General features: G+C 40.1%; 2 protein-coding genes across 12 annotated transcripts in view; one reads left to right on the forward strand and one right to left on the reverse strand.

The window, feature by feature from the left end:
* The window catches only part of TRPM8 (transient receptor potential cation channel subfamily M member 8), a 474,483-nt gene that overhangs the window by 327,043 nt on the left and 133,320 nt on the right, over positions 1–14,120 (reverse strand). The window lies entirely within an intron of this gene.
* The window catches only part of AGAP1 (ArfGAP with GTPase domain, ankyrin repeat and PH domain 1), a 323,065-nt gene that overhangs the window by 248,042 nt on the left and 60,903 nt on the right, over positions 1–14,120 (forward strand). For 4 of the 6 annotated variants that reach the window (XM_083627251.1, XM_083627252.1, XM_083627250.1 and 1 more), the window contains one exon: positions 13,154–13,231. The exons of the other annotated variants lie outside the window; for them this stretch is intronic. In XM_083627251.1, the coding sequence (XP_083483377.1) occupies positions 13,154–13,231 (78 nt within the window). The remainder of the gene's footprint in view (positions 1–13,153; positions 13,232–14,120) is intronic. 6 annotated transcript variants of the gene reach the window in all.

The raw sequence follows: 14,120 nt of genomic DNA on the forward strand, positions 1-14,120 counted from the left end.
ATTTTCCAGTTTTTGAAACTGGTGGTCCACTGATCACAGTCAAGTAATTATGGGCCTTTTTAGATGGCATGTCTACTCATCATTAAATAATTATACCTTTAATTAGTTTCCTTAGCTGATCATTGCCTTTGAAATTTGATAGTATAATTTAAAGCTACCATAAAGAGACATTTTAGATGGCTAAAGAGTTTTTTTTGTATTTATAAAGGATCTGCAGTGCTCCACTGTAGAGAAAGCCCTGAAATGAACAATCCAACTGCATTGGATGGGTTTGTCAGTCTAGTAGCATAGCATTTAGTTTTATGGGGACAAATAGAAATCCAAATTACAGAACAAACACCTTTTTTATATTTCTCTTGTTTTAATATGTCCACTTTGACGTTTTAATACTAACCTAGAAATATGTAATGTTAATACATTGAATTAAGTTGAGATTTGCGGGGGTGGAGTGGGAATAAGTAGAATGCCTTAAAAACTTCTTACCTAATTAGGCTGTATTATTTTTATTCTCCTCCCCCCCCCCATTTTTAAGTATACATAGATGGGGAACCTGGGCACCAAAGTATTAAAACAGCAATATGATACTCAAATTTAAGTGAAGAGTTTTAACTAAATAAAAGTTGACCTTACAACAAAATGTCTTCCATCACCACCACAAAAATAAATAATATATTTACATGAATCGAATGCGCACACCTCAATTTTCAAAACCTTGAAACCAAAAATGTATTTGCTGGTGCCATCAAGTCTTATGTGCACCCTAATTTTTGCAACATAATTTGACCAAAAAAGGTGCACATTACATTTGAGTAAATATGGTAAGTCAGGAGGGCTCCAGCCATGACTTGGGCAAGCCAACTCGCTCTGCTCCCCTCTGCCCACCTTTTCCCTTGGTTTTCTTTACTAAGATGCCAAAATACCATCTCTTTAAAACACAGATATCTAAGAATGAAGTTGCATTTGGAGTTTAGTAATGTATTTTATGTGGATATGCATGTTTATAAGCTTTACATTTAAAAAGCAGTCAGAAAACATGCTATATTGCTGCCTGGATATCTCTTGAATTTATTTAATCACTTCTGACATTCCCATAGCTGTTGTGTGTTACTGGGGGTGGGGTGGGGATTGTGTTCCTAGAGCTTGTTGTAGTCAGTATTTGATTCACTGAATATGTCTGTTTCTAAACAACTCATTCCCACACAATGTCCCAGTTTGCACATAATGCAAAACCAAACCATGTCTTAGCATGAACATGCTTAGAGAGGAGACTGCAGCTGCTTTGTTCTGCTGCTGCTGAGTTCCTGTAGCCAACTCATGGTTTGTTCTAGCATGTAGTCTGAACCTGGGCTCATGGTCTGTCTCACTTCAGACAATCCATGAGCTGGAAATCAAGAGGAAGCCTTACTTTGCAGTTTGTGGTTTGTCTGGAGTGAGACAAACCACAAATATGGGTCCAGACCAATGCCGTAGCTACGGGGGCGGGGGGGTTGCCCTGGATGAAGCCTCCAGAGGGGAATCATTGAATCTTGCAGCCTGTGTGTGCATGTAAGCAAATACATTGGGGGGGGGGAGGCTGCCAAACTGGGTCTTTTTTAAGCCTAGTTTTGCCCCTAGTCCATACAACATGCTAAGCCCAAAGTTTGCAGTAGCAGCAGGAGCTCATGTGTTCATGCTAAGTCATAGTTTGGCTTACCATTACATGTGAACTGGTTCACTGCTGTTTCCCTTATACTATATAAAAGAAGAAGATGGACCGGTACCTGTTTTGTACAATGTATTGCTGAATTATACAAAAGAATCTCTACATAGATATAACTCCTGAGAAATTATTCTCTAATTTATAGAAGCATAATAAGAATACTCTTAAGACAAAAGGACACGGTTATTATTTTAATAATGATTGCCCTTAGTGCTGTGATCTTAAATTATTTCTCTCTGAACAGCCTCGTATTTATGTGAAACTTGCTTTATTTATAGAAATGTACCTCATACAATAACATTCAAATGTGGTCTTGTGTATGTGTGACCTTAGATTTTCTTACTGCATTGAAACCTTCTTCAGAAAGGAAAATAGTATGAATGAATTGGGTTATTTATTTTGTGTTGATATTTCCCAGATATGAGTGGCATTCTGGCTTGATCACAGCCCCTTTTATCCAGTCTAGGTGAAAGATCCTATTATTTCTCATAATTGATGCTGAGGGCTGTGGCGTTCCTCTTTTAATCAGCTCTGTTCAGCACACTCCAGGGATGTAATTCATGCACACTTTAACACCCAACATGGCTGACAAGGCTTAGACACACAACCTAACGGCTACATCATTTTTTAATCAGCTATCTGAGAACTATTTATCTAATCACCAAAGGACACCGTCAAATTGAGATCAGTGATGACACTAACAAGTTTTGTTAATGATAAGGGATTGTAGAACATTTTTGTTTTGCTAGCAAACTGCAAGGAATAGTTGTTTTAAATATAGATTAAATATTAAATACAGAAGAATATACAAGACATTGTGGTTTCCGAATCATATGTATTAATGAAGAGTGCTAAAATAATAAAATTGTTGATATTCATGAAAATCCTAAATTTTAAATGGAAAATCACATGAAAAGTCATGTCATGAAAAGTTTGAACACAAATTTTGAGGTATCTTTGAAGCAGTAAAATCCTTTCAGGTGTAATTAGAACATTTCTTTCAATGCTTCATGTAAACTGATCTTAGATTTGTTCAAATGATTTTAAAAAAAAAAACTTCCCAATTTGCTTTCCATTACTACCTTTGTATTTTTAATGAACTTGTCTTTATTTATTTGTTAATGTTACTGCTTGTTTTCTATTGTGTTTTCTATAAGCTGCTTTGAGTGTCTCCTTTGTAAGTAAGTGGTGGACTGTTGGGAATCAATACCTTGATATATAATCTTTGGCAAGTGTTTAGTTCCTTCCATACTAGCCCATTGCTCTGAAACTGCTCTTGTTTATTAACTGTAGTTCTGGAGTATCCTGATAATGATGTTGCAGCTTATTGCATTGTAGTGTTTTCTGTGTTACCTTCCTGTTTTTTCAGTTCTGATACATGATGATTCTTTGGTAATAACAGAATTGCAGCACCAGCCCTACCTACTGTGTGTAGACAAATCACTACTGGAGCTTTTAAAGGTGCCTGAATCTTTAATAAAGCACTGCTCATTTCATGTTTTCTGTTTGCTCATGACTTGGGGAATGATGAGCAAGTCAGATCTGAAACAGTGGTTCAGGATACTTCATTCCATTTTCTCTCTTGCCTTGTTTTCAGGTGAGGTATCCAAGTTAGTCAAGCATTTCATGGCTACAGATCATGCTCTATCTCCCTTGGGCTGTTTTTAAGGTCCCCCCCCATCCTTAGGGTTTCCCCCAAAACTTTTAATTAACATTGCTTGGAATCTTTGCTAAATGTGTAAACATTATAAAAGGATCTTGGCCATGGAGATGGCATAGCTTGAAAATATAGCACTATATTAAGTGTTTGTGTGAAACCTCTTAGAATTCTTCTCATTAACGGTGGGAAAGCAAAGCTTCAATATTGCTTAAAGAAGCCTAGTCTGGAAGCAAACCTAGTTCTTTTGCATTGCATGTTCTTTGCCCTTTAAAACCATTAAGGCAGAACCTCTGGTTTTAAATATAGACTGCAAATCATGCTTGCCCCATCTAAAAATGAGCACTAAAAATCCAGATTAATTTTCTATCTGTTTGGAGATTCCATATAGCAGGATCTCCCTCAACCAACTCCTGGTCTAATACCGTATATGCTGCCTCTGGACATCTTATCTTGCAGTCTTCTTTTACTAACAAAAATACAGAATTTCATCCTGATCTGAAAGGTGATGAAACAGGAAGTTGTGGAGATATTCCTTGATTGTAAAATGCAAATGCAGCTTTCAGATAGTCTGGACTGTTGGCTTTCTCTTTGCCTTCTGGAACAACAGAGGACATCTGTTCCATCTTCAGATATGTGAAGGCTGCTGTTGTATTCCCCTTTGTCTTCTCCGGGCTAAACATACCAGCTCTTTTAGCTGTTCTTCGCAGGATTTGGTTTCCAGTCCCTTCACCATTCTAGTTGCACTCCTTTGGACACGCTTCACTTTTTTTCAATATCATTCTCAAAAGTGTAGTGCCCCAAATTGTATTTACTACACTAAATGCTGCCTGACTCATGCAGAATAGAGCAGATAAATAAAACCATACTGGATAGTCAAGCAAAATCCTACCAACTTCTAATTCTTACATAGAGCAGCTTCTTCCCAAAAAGGCTCTCAGCTCTTCATAATTTATTGTCTCACTGTCTATATAAATTCAGGTAGGTAGCCGTGTTCGTCTGACGCAAACGAAATAAATTAAAAAATTGTCCAGTAGTACCTTAGAGACCAACTAAGTTTGTTCCGGGTATAGGCTTTCGTGTGCATGCACACTTCTTCAGATACACTGAAACAGAAGTCACCAGACCCTTATATATAGTGGGGTGCAGTTTTTCTCATAAGGGTAGGAGGGTGGGGTGGGGTGTTTCCCTTCTGAGAAAAACCCACCCTCCCACTATATATAAGGGTCTGGTGACTTCTGTTTCAGTGTATCTGAAGAAGTGTGCATGCACACGAAAGCCTATACCCAGAACAAACTTAGTTGGTCTCTAAGGTGCTACTGGACAATTATTTTTGTTTGTTTGTTTGTTTGTTTGTCCATATAAATGTTGGGCACTTGTGATTTTCTGCTGGCCTGAACTCAGTAAAGGGTTTCCTGGTTTAAATGAAAGAAAAGGCAAACAATTTATTTGATCCATTTTGTAATAGTTTTGTACAATGTTGTGGACCTGTTATGAAACATATGGAAACCATCTATAAGCCTTATGCCTATTTAGTATTGAAAACTGTCATGTTCAGGAAGGGGGAATACCTGAACCGTGGGGAGCAGAGTACCTGTCCTCGCCTTGGCCTCAGTCAGGAGCCGTACGAGTGCAGTAGAGGTCTTGCTTCATTTTCCAAAATACATATACCACATATACCATAGTCTTAGAAAATGTAAACAGAAGTCATTCTTTAGTGTGCATATATTGGGGCTCATAAGATCATACCTCCAGATACCAATCCAAAGATCCTCCTCTCACAAGCACATTATAAAAGCTGACAAAGGCAGCTGCTTGATTGGCAGTTTTGTTTACTACAATCAGCCCCTTATCCAGCAGGACATGTGATGTAAGCAAGTCTGCTTTGGACCACATATCACTCTTGCTAGTACTACTGACTAATTATTAGAAGAGTGTCCTATTCTTCAGATAAAAAGGTACAAACAGTAAAGGAAATGAATTGTCCAATCAATACGAAATGTTTTAGCTACAGGAAAATGCAATATAAATTACCCTTCTTTACATCAAGTAAATCATGGATATTTTCCATATAACTAGCTGTGAATATACATAAGAATATTCTTGTGCAACTAACTTTTTAATTGTTTCAGCTATACTGGCAACCCAGTTCAGAATATTGAACGGGCATATTTTCTTGTAGTGAACAGTTTGTAGCATTTAAAAAGAGCCCATTCACTTAAAATTTAACTATTGTGAGTGAAGCTGACAATATTAAGCTTTTAAGAAATAATGATAGTGTTTTGGCAGTTAAGATTACAAATCTTGTGCAGGAAGAAAGGAGCAGTTATGCAACTTTAGTCTTCAATCAGAACCCAACAGCCCATGTAATCCTTTGTACTACTGGCAGGAAAGAGAAAGGAGCTTTGTCCTTAGGTTGAGACCTAAGAAGCTGAGTGGGAAGACAGCTGAGGAGAGAAGACTGAGAATAAGAGTGACTTAGTGGTCTAAGGAACAGAAACGTGGAGTTAAGTGTAAGATATAGGTATAGGTCTTGTAAGCAGATGCGGTAGCAGGACTGTCTTCCTTGAAGGTGGTACTGCTGCCTTGCATAACTGAATAATTCATTTAAAGCCCCAGCCAACCCCTGCACATAGGGCCGGCCCACCCATGAGGCAAGGTGAGGCAACCACCTTGGGTGGCAGGATCCACAAGGGCAGCAGATTTGATCTCCAAAGAATGCCTCACCCACTGCTGCTGTCACAGTAGCAGCAACTGCTGTGGTACACTCATTGGAGGCCAGATCTGCTGCCTCCTTGGCAGGCCTGCCAGTGCTGCCTCTACAGTGGTCTCTTGGTGAATAGGAGGAGCTGCTGGTCTCCTCCCACCCCTAGGAGTGTGGGGGAGACCATCAGCTGTGCCTCCTCTTTGGTGAGAGGCTGCTGTGCAATGCCACCTCCACACTCCTAGGGGGAAAAGGCAGGGGCTGCCTTCTGCGATCTCCACCCATCCAGCGTGATTCAGAGTGGGCCCTGTCCACCACCAGCCACAGCCTTTGATTCCCCCTTCAGCTGTTGGGTAAGGTAGATTTGATTCCACTGTCATGCCTCCATGTAGGAAAGCAGATATTGGAGGAAAGGCCTCTAGCTTTCCTTCTCCCTGGCATGCTAGTTTATAATGCACAGGGACTTCTTTGTTTGAGAGAGCCTGCAGTCTAAATTGGTGTAATGGAAGTTCACCATTTTATCTGGTTTTTGTGAGAACCAGACCATAGAATCCTGTGTTGGGGAGAAATGAGGGGACCATAAAATGACTCATTTTAGTTTTGTTCCCGTCCTCCTCCTTGCTGTGTTCTACAAATGGAGGATTGGAACAAGGCTTCGCATCAGGCAGGACAAAGCCATGTGCTTTGAAAATATACTGCAGGGGAGAGGTCCTAGTGTCGTGAGCAGCTAGAGAGCCTAAATTGCCGTGTGGCTCCAGGGACAGAAAGGGAGTAGCTGGGGGCTATGGACCTGGGAGGGAAGAGGACTATGTTGCAAAGAGACACATCAGTCTCAACTAACCAGTGAGATAGCTAGCTGCAAGAGTCTTACATGCTAATCTTACTTTACTGGACAAGTCTCTTTTGACAAAATGATGCTAAATTGTTCCTATCTCAGTTCAGTGTGGACATGCTTTAGCACCATTCATGTATTTTACATGTCTAAATTAGGAAAGCTTTTTTTAATTGAAAAATTAGGACTACAATGTTCAGAATTGAATTAATTTAGAAATACTGTATTTTTTGCTCTATAAGACTCCCTTTTTCCCTCCTAAAAAGTAAGGGGAAATGTGTGTGCATCTTATGGAGCGAATGGAGGCTGCACAGCTATCCCAGAAGCCAGAACAGCAAGAGGGATTGCTGCTTTCGCTGCGCAGCGATCCCTCTTGCTGTTCTGGCTTCTGAGATTCAGAATATTTTTTTTCTTGTTTTCCTCCTCCAAAAACTAGATGTTTCTTATGGTCTGGTGCGTCTTATAGAGCTAAAAATACGGTAAATGGAAACTGAACTTGTAGCATGTAATAGTATATTTTTTCATACATATGGAAGCCTATATTGAACTAGTTATAAAACAGTAACTAGATTTCATGCAGTTATTAAACATAAATTTATTTTGGTTTGATGTTTCAGATGCAGACATACAAATGCCTAATAGCATTAACATGAGAGATTATTAATGAGTTCATGATTACTGTTACTTGGAAATAACATGCCAAAATAAAGACAGTCTCCTAATTGTCATGTGAGTTTCTGAGCAAAGACTATTTGAGTTGCTCCCATAACTCCACCTTTTGAAGGTTGCCTTTGACTTTTTCTGGTGGGAACATGTGGTGCTAGCCAAGAGCGCATAGCACTGCAGATAACTGCCAGGGTAATTGATGTTGCAAATTTCAGAAACATATTTTGTCTGCTAAATATTCATTTTTTAAAAGAAAAAGGAATGACACTTGACACATCAAAGTTGATCATTTCATCAACAGGCTAACAGAGAATAAAGCTGAAGATTTAGTTCTTTTATATTGATACCAATCCTTTAATATGTGATTGAAACATGAAAAACTATAGAAGATGGAGCCAATTGGGAAAGGGGTTTTATGTACTGCAGATTTTCTCCTTGGCAGCAGGGTGCTGTGCCTAGACGTTACCTATTTATATGTAAATTTAGACCCCACACTGCATAATTCCTACTGAGGTTTCCCAAATCTTTTCTAAGAGAAAAGCTGTAATACTTTAAAAATCTCTCTCTTAATTTTTATCTATAGACAAGATTAACTGCTCTTAAGCCTTCTCAGCATAAGTTCTTCCTTTAAAAAACAAACAAGGAAAGCAACTACAGAATTCAGGTATGCAGTTTAACTTTCCCCCCTTGCTGTCATTAAATATAGCATGCCATATTATTGGTAGGAGAGCAGTCACAGGACATTTAATATCATGGGATATACAGTATAGATATTCGTTTTCTAGTTAATTACTATTTTATTGATTGTGGGCAGATTGCAGGTCCTCATTTTGATAAACACCTATAGGGAAAAGGGTTTTCCAGCAAACTTCAGCATTTGTATCAGGAGAATTTTACGCAAGATCTTCAGATAAGGGTTAGAATTTTCCTAATTTTTCTATTATAACTTTTGAATGAGCCAGCTGCAGTGTTGCATTTTGTGCTGGTTATAACAATATTAACAGCAGTATACAAACAGATTTTCACAGCTATCATTTAAATCAGTATTATCATATGTACATAGATGTTGCATCTAGTTGGGCCTGTGTGTGTGTTAAATAGTACAGAATATGCATCGCTCAGTACAGATTCCAGTACAGTGGTACCTCGGTTTACTAACTTAGTCCATTCCGGAAGTCCGTTCTTAAACCAAAACTGTTCTTAAACCAAGGCGGGCTTTCTCTAATGAGGCCTCCCGCCACCGGTGCCCTTCCACTGTTCAGCTTCCATTCTTAGACTGAGGTAAAGTTCACACTACTTCTGGTTTTGCGGAGTTGGTAAATCAAATAGTTCGTAAACAGGGCTGTTCTTAAACTGAGGTACCACTGTATTCTGATAATCCCAGTTTTTGTTTAGAAGAGGGTGACAGTATTTGACAGTATTTCTGTCCTCATTCTACAGAGGTAAGCTTGAAGTACGTGGTGAAGTCTCAGTAGACAGATGGAACTTGGGCATAATTTATATTTATGCATACTTGCATATTAAAGTTACAAAATTCAATTGTACTGCAACATATTTTAGGTTGTTTTATCACCAGATTTCTTCCTTCATGGCCGGATCTAGATTCTGTATTTCAAAACTCATTGCCAGGGATTTGGAAAGTGTACACAAAAAGTCTATCACAGGGTCAGCAACCTTTTTCAGCCATGGGCTGGGCCACCGTCCCTCAGACCATGTGGTGGGCCAGACTATATTTTGCAAAACAAAACAAATTCCTATGCCCCATAAATAACCCAGAGATGCGTTTTAAGTAAAAGCACATTCCAGGACCATCCACGGGCTGGACTGAGAAGGCAATTCGGCCGCATCCGGCCCACGGGCCTTAGGTTGCCTACCCCTGGTGTATCAGAATGAACATTGCACTTTAGACCACCTCAGAACACAGGAAGGACCGACTGGACTGTTTATTTAGGCACGAGACAGTACTTTGCTGTTATGAATCTGAATGTATAATGCTGTACTTCGGTTGACAGATAAGATATTGTACAAAGTTACATGTTGCAGGATCTTGATCCATGTTATTTTTTAAAAGAGCTGTAGGAAAGACAGGCACAATATAAATCCTGGTTTCTTCCCTCAGTGGAAACTGATTTTGATCAGTGTTATGCCCTTCCCAGTAGAGGCTGATCCATAATGGCGAATAGTCAGTTCCACCTCGCATGGGCTCCGGCTCCACCAGTGTTCTGCTCCACCAGTCCCAATGGCCAACACTGCCCACCAATCCTGGATCCAATTTGGGATTGCCATAGTTGACGTGTGATTACAGATCCCCTGCATAATTTGTGGCTTGTCCCTTAGAGGTGCAGCATGCAAATATATAAAGCTTTCTTATTCTAAATCAGTCTTGGTCTGTCTAGCCTCTGCCAAAGAGGCTCCATCAAAATTGTTATACCCCTCTTTGAATTGCTAGCAGTGTGGGGCAAGCATTATTAATATGGTGTTGGGCTACCCAATTATAAAGTATTCTGAGGTGATGTTCTGGAAACAGTTTAGTATTGGAATCCTCACTGTGCTTTAAAGATGTGCATGTTTTAATAAACTTCTTGTACTCCGACACTTAAGACAGAAAATAGCACCTTTCACACAGGATGGGTGTTTGTACTGTTTAAGTTAACATGAGCATGTGTTGTTCTTGGCATCCATCTTGTCTCGGGAGACAATGGAAGAATGTGCCATCCAAGGCAAACCATTGGATACTTACAGCACCTGCTGTGGCTGAAGAGACCAGTACATTTGGTTTCGCTGTTAGATGCACCATAGAATTTATTCTCTCTGTGCTCCTCCCAGAAGAGCATAAAGAGCATATTTAGTGTACATTGCTTCTTCCATTTCATGTGCTTGAAATAACACAACTCACTTTCCTCCCTCTCGTCTCCTTCTATTGTTCCCCCACATTTGGGGAGAAATATTATATATGGGTGGGGCTTTCTCCTTTTTCCTTACTTGTGATTGGTTTAAAAATTGCAATTTAAACGTGTTTACTGGCACACTATCATCTACTCTGACTGGCAGTAGTCTCTCCCAGATTCTTTTACTGGCAATTCCAGGAATTTTACCTGGGGCCTTCTGCATTAAACACTTCTGCACCAGCACTAAGCTATGGTCCTCCTTCATTCCAGTGTAAAACATCTTTCCTTGCTGCCATCATTACCACATTATAGACATAATAGTGCATTATCACGTGTCTTCAGTCGGATTCACATCGGGATTTCCTCCTCTTGCACTCTAGCCATAGTTCCACCATGTGGCCCTACACATCTCACCATGCCCTGGCAAAACCAAATCTTGACAGGTGCACCATCCATGTCAACCAGAAAATCATCCAGGCTACGGCATCCAGATTCTGTAAGATTTCGGGAGTGGAACCCAGTCCCTCCACCCTTGGGTGGTACTGCCACAGCTATACCAAACCTCACCAGGGTATGATCTGTTCTTGACAATGAGCTCAGTACTCATTGGTACTTAATGGAATCAAGCCAGCCAACTCTGTTACAAAGAGCGGGTCAAGGGTATGTTCAGCCAAATTATTTGGAGCACTGATTGACTGGGATAACCCCATAATTGCCATAGATATAATGAAGTCCCAAAGTATCACGCTGGAGGCCACCTCAGCCTGGATGTTGAAGTCACTCAATGAACACTGGAGGGGTTCTCCAACACCATGTCTAACAGTTCAGCCAGGGCAGTGTTGTACAACCAGCAGGGAGCACACAAACACCATCTCCAGTCTGCCATAATGGCCCAGCACCAAGAACAAATACTCAAAACAGGTCACAGAGTAGATTGGCCTTCTGATGAGAGGGATCAAATTCACATGACTACCCCAACTCTGCTCCACAGATCTGAACTGGTGCTGTACTGAGTACAGGATGGGCAAAAGTTGAGTCAACCTTCTAATTCACCTACCCTGGTCCCTGTATTGCCCCTGTCACCCACAATTTTGATAACTGACTTATTTTGGACAGACCTGTAAGTCACCAACAGCAGCACCAGATCTGAGTGCAAGTTTTCAGGCTTTATCAAATCCTGATTGCAAATGGGCATAGTAGAGGAAACAAGGACCTTGATGTACTTCATCTCTCAACTCTGGATCATGACCCCCCCCCCCACCTGCCTTCCCCCTTCCTCCTTCCACCCAGTTCCAGTCACACAAGCACATGATGTCACACATTTTGAGCACTAAAATGATGACACTAGTGAAGGAAATCAATGCACATCTCATGTGTCCCTCTGCCCCACCTCCCACCCTGCTGAGGCATAATCTTATGCCATTGTGTTTGCTTCTGAGGATGTAATAAGGTGCACTTAATCTAAAACAGAAGTGGAAGCTTCCAAACCCAGCCTCAAGGCTGTACCAGGAGATGACAGTGGAAATGAAGAGCCCACAAGGCCAGCATTCACTTATTCTCATAATGTTGAACCATGCTCTGGCCTTATGACTGAGCAAAGTCACTATCTCCCATTCCCGCCTGCCTCAAAATATTGCTGTAGAGATAATGGGGCTTGTGGTCAGAACATGTAGTGTTGGTTTGTTAGCCGCTCTAAGGGTGGCAGTACTGAAGCGTGGCATACAAATCTTTTAAATAAACATGTAGGAAGCCTGAACTCCCTCAAAGAAGGAAATTAAATAAGTAATAAATGATACTAACCCAAATCATACTAAAAATCCTTTGGAAACCAAAAGGAGTAACTAGTCATCAACAGCATCACTTAAACCTTGCCCTTCAAACAAGAATTTATACATTTTGTGTCTGAAAAAGAGTAAAATTTGCATACGGACAACATCAGCGTAAGTTAAAACAATCGTTAAGTTAATAACATGTAGGCAAATAAAAACGTATCTGAGGCCGTTTGCCTTATCTAAATGTATTGCTCTGTCACCTGGAGTAAAAGTTTTATGGTTCCAAATATCAGGATTTATGCAATCGAATTTGTTATTTTGGAAAAGTGGAGTTTCTAGTGTGGCACTGACTACTGTGAATTACAGTCATACCTTGGGATAAATGTGCTTCAAGTTAAGTATTTTCAGGATGCGCTCCGCGGCAACCCAGAAGTAATGGACCACGTTACTTCCGGGTTTTGCCGTGTGCGCATGCACAGATGGTCAAAATGATGTCACGCGCATACGCGGAAGTGGCGAAACGCGACCCGCGCAGATGCGAGTTGCGTTCGCTTCAGGATGCAAACGGGGCTCTGGAACGGATCCCGTTCGCATCCCGAGGTACCACTGTAATTGTAGTTATACCATTTGTCTTAGAGGAGAATACCTTTTCTATTTATTTAGCTTTTACATTTTGATGATAAAGTATTCTGGTTTAAAGTTCTTAAGAAGTTATGAGCTTTTGATAAGATTCTTCTTTCTGCTTGAAAAGCAAGTTGTTTAAAAGCTTTACTCTGGGCAACATGTGTGCAGCTGTTTCCCACATAGGCTTTTGCTTGTATTTTACTTCATATGCTACTTCAACCTTTTTTCCCCTCCCATTTTTTTCATTTTTTTCTGTTCTTTCTTTTACTCTTCTCTTTTTTCTCTCTCCCCTTTCTGCTCTCTGGATGCAGCCAAACGCAAAGCGTGGAAACTAAATCGTGTTGGTAGCCTGCGAAATATATACAGCAGCAGCAGCACCAACACTGAAGGTAACAAAATCAAAGCACCATCATGTAGAGGAACTGCTCCCTCTCCCAGCAGTATCTTCATTGCCTCTCCCTTTCCCCTAAATCCTGGGATAGCAATAAAATTTGCCCAAAGCACATGTGCTTTCATGTTGTGTATGCAGAGCCATTCCTTTGGTCTTTTCATCTTTCTGTTTGTGTGTTTTATTTTGCCATTCATGTTCCTTTCAGTTTACTTAAATTTTGACCTTTCCCTCTAGTCGTGGAGTAGTGATGTTTAAATTACTTCAAGAACCCATTTTCTTCAATTTTTTTTATTTTCCCTTTATACATGTGGGCACTCAATGTAATATTTCCCAAGTTATTACAGTTTTTTAAAGTGTTGGTATCAGGTGTAATGATCTGTAGCCAAATACAATAGTGTGCTGTGACATTTAAGTAACAGTCTTAATTTGTTTTGTGAAAGCATTCTCCATAATGCTTTCTGCAGCTCTAATCCAAAAGCGAGACAGAGCCAAACCATTTGCATGTGCTACTCTTGCTTGTAAATTCTGTATATTGTTGTATTTCTAAAGGTCGCCTGGTGCCAAAGTTCACAAATTGACTTACATTGCTGTTTTCAGTGAAGGCAGCCATCATGGCTTTTGTATAATAGCAGATTGAATTTCTTTCCTTCACCTTCATTTGAACAATGCAATTATAAACTGCCTTCTTTCCCCCCCTTTTTTTTACAAAGGTCAAAGGTCAAAATTACTTGGAAACCAGGGGAGGGGGCGAATCTTCACCCACCATCTCAGGGACCGTATAAACGGTGATGCTGAATGCAAAATAGGTCACAATTCAGTAATCTTCTTGTAATGGGGGGAATTTTTTTTTCACTTAAGTGCAAACCAAATGGGTCAAGTAATCACAA

This window comes from Podarcis filfolensis (assembly GCF_964270895.1).
Source record: "Podarcis filfolensis genome assembly, chromosome: 1".
Taxonomy (NCBI): Eukaryota; Metazoa; Chordata; class Lepidosauria; order Squamata; family Lacertidae; genus Podarcis; species Podarcis filfolensis.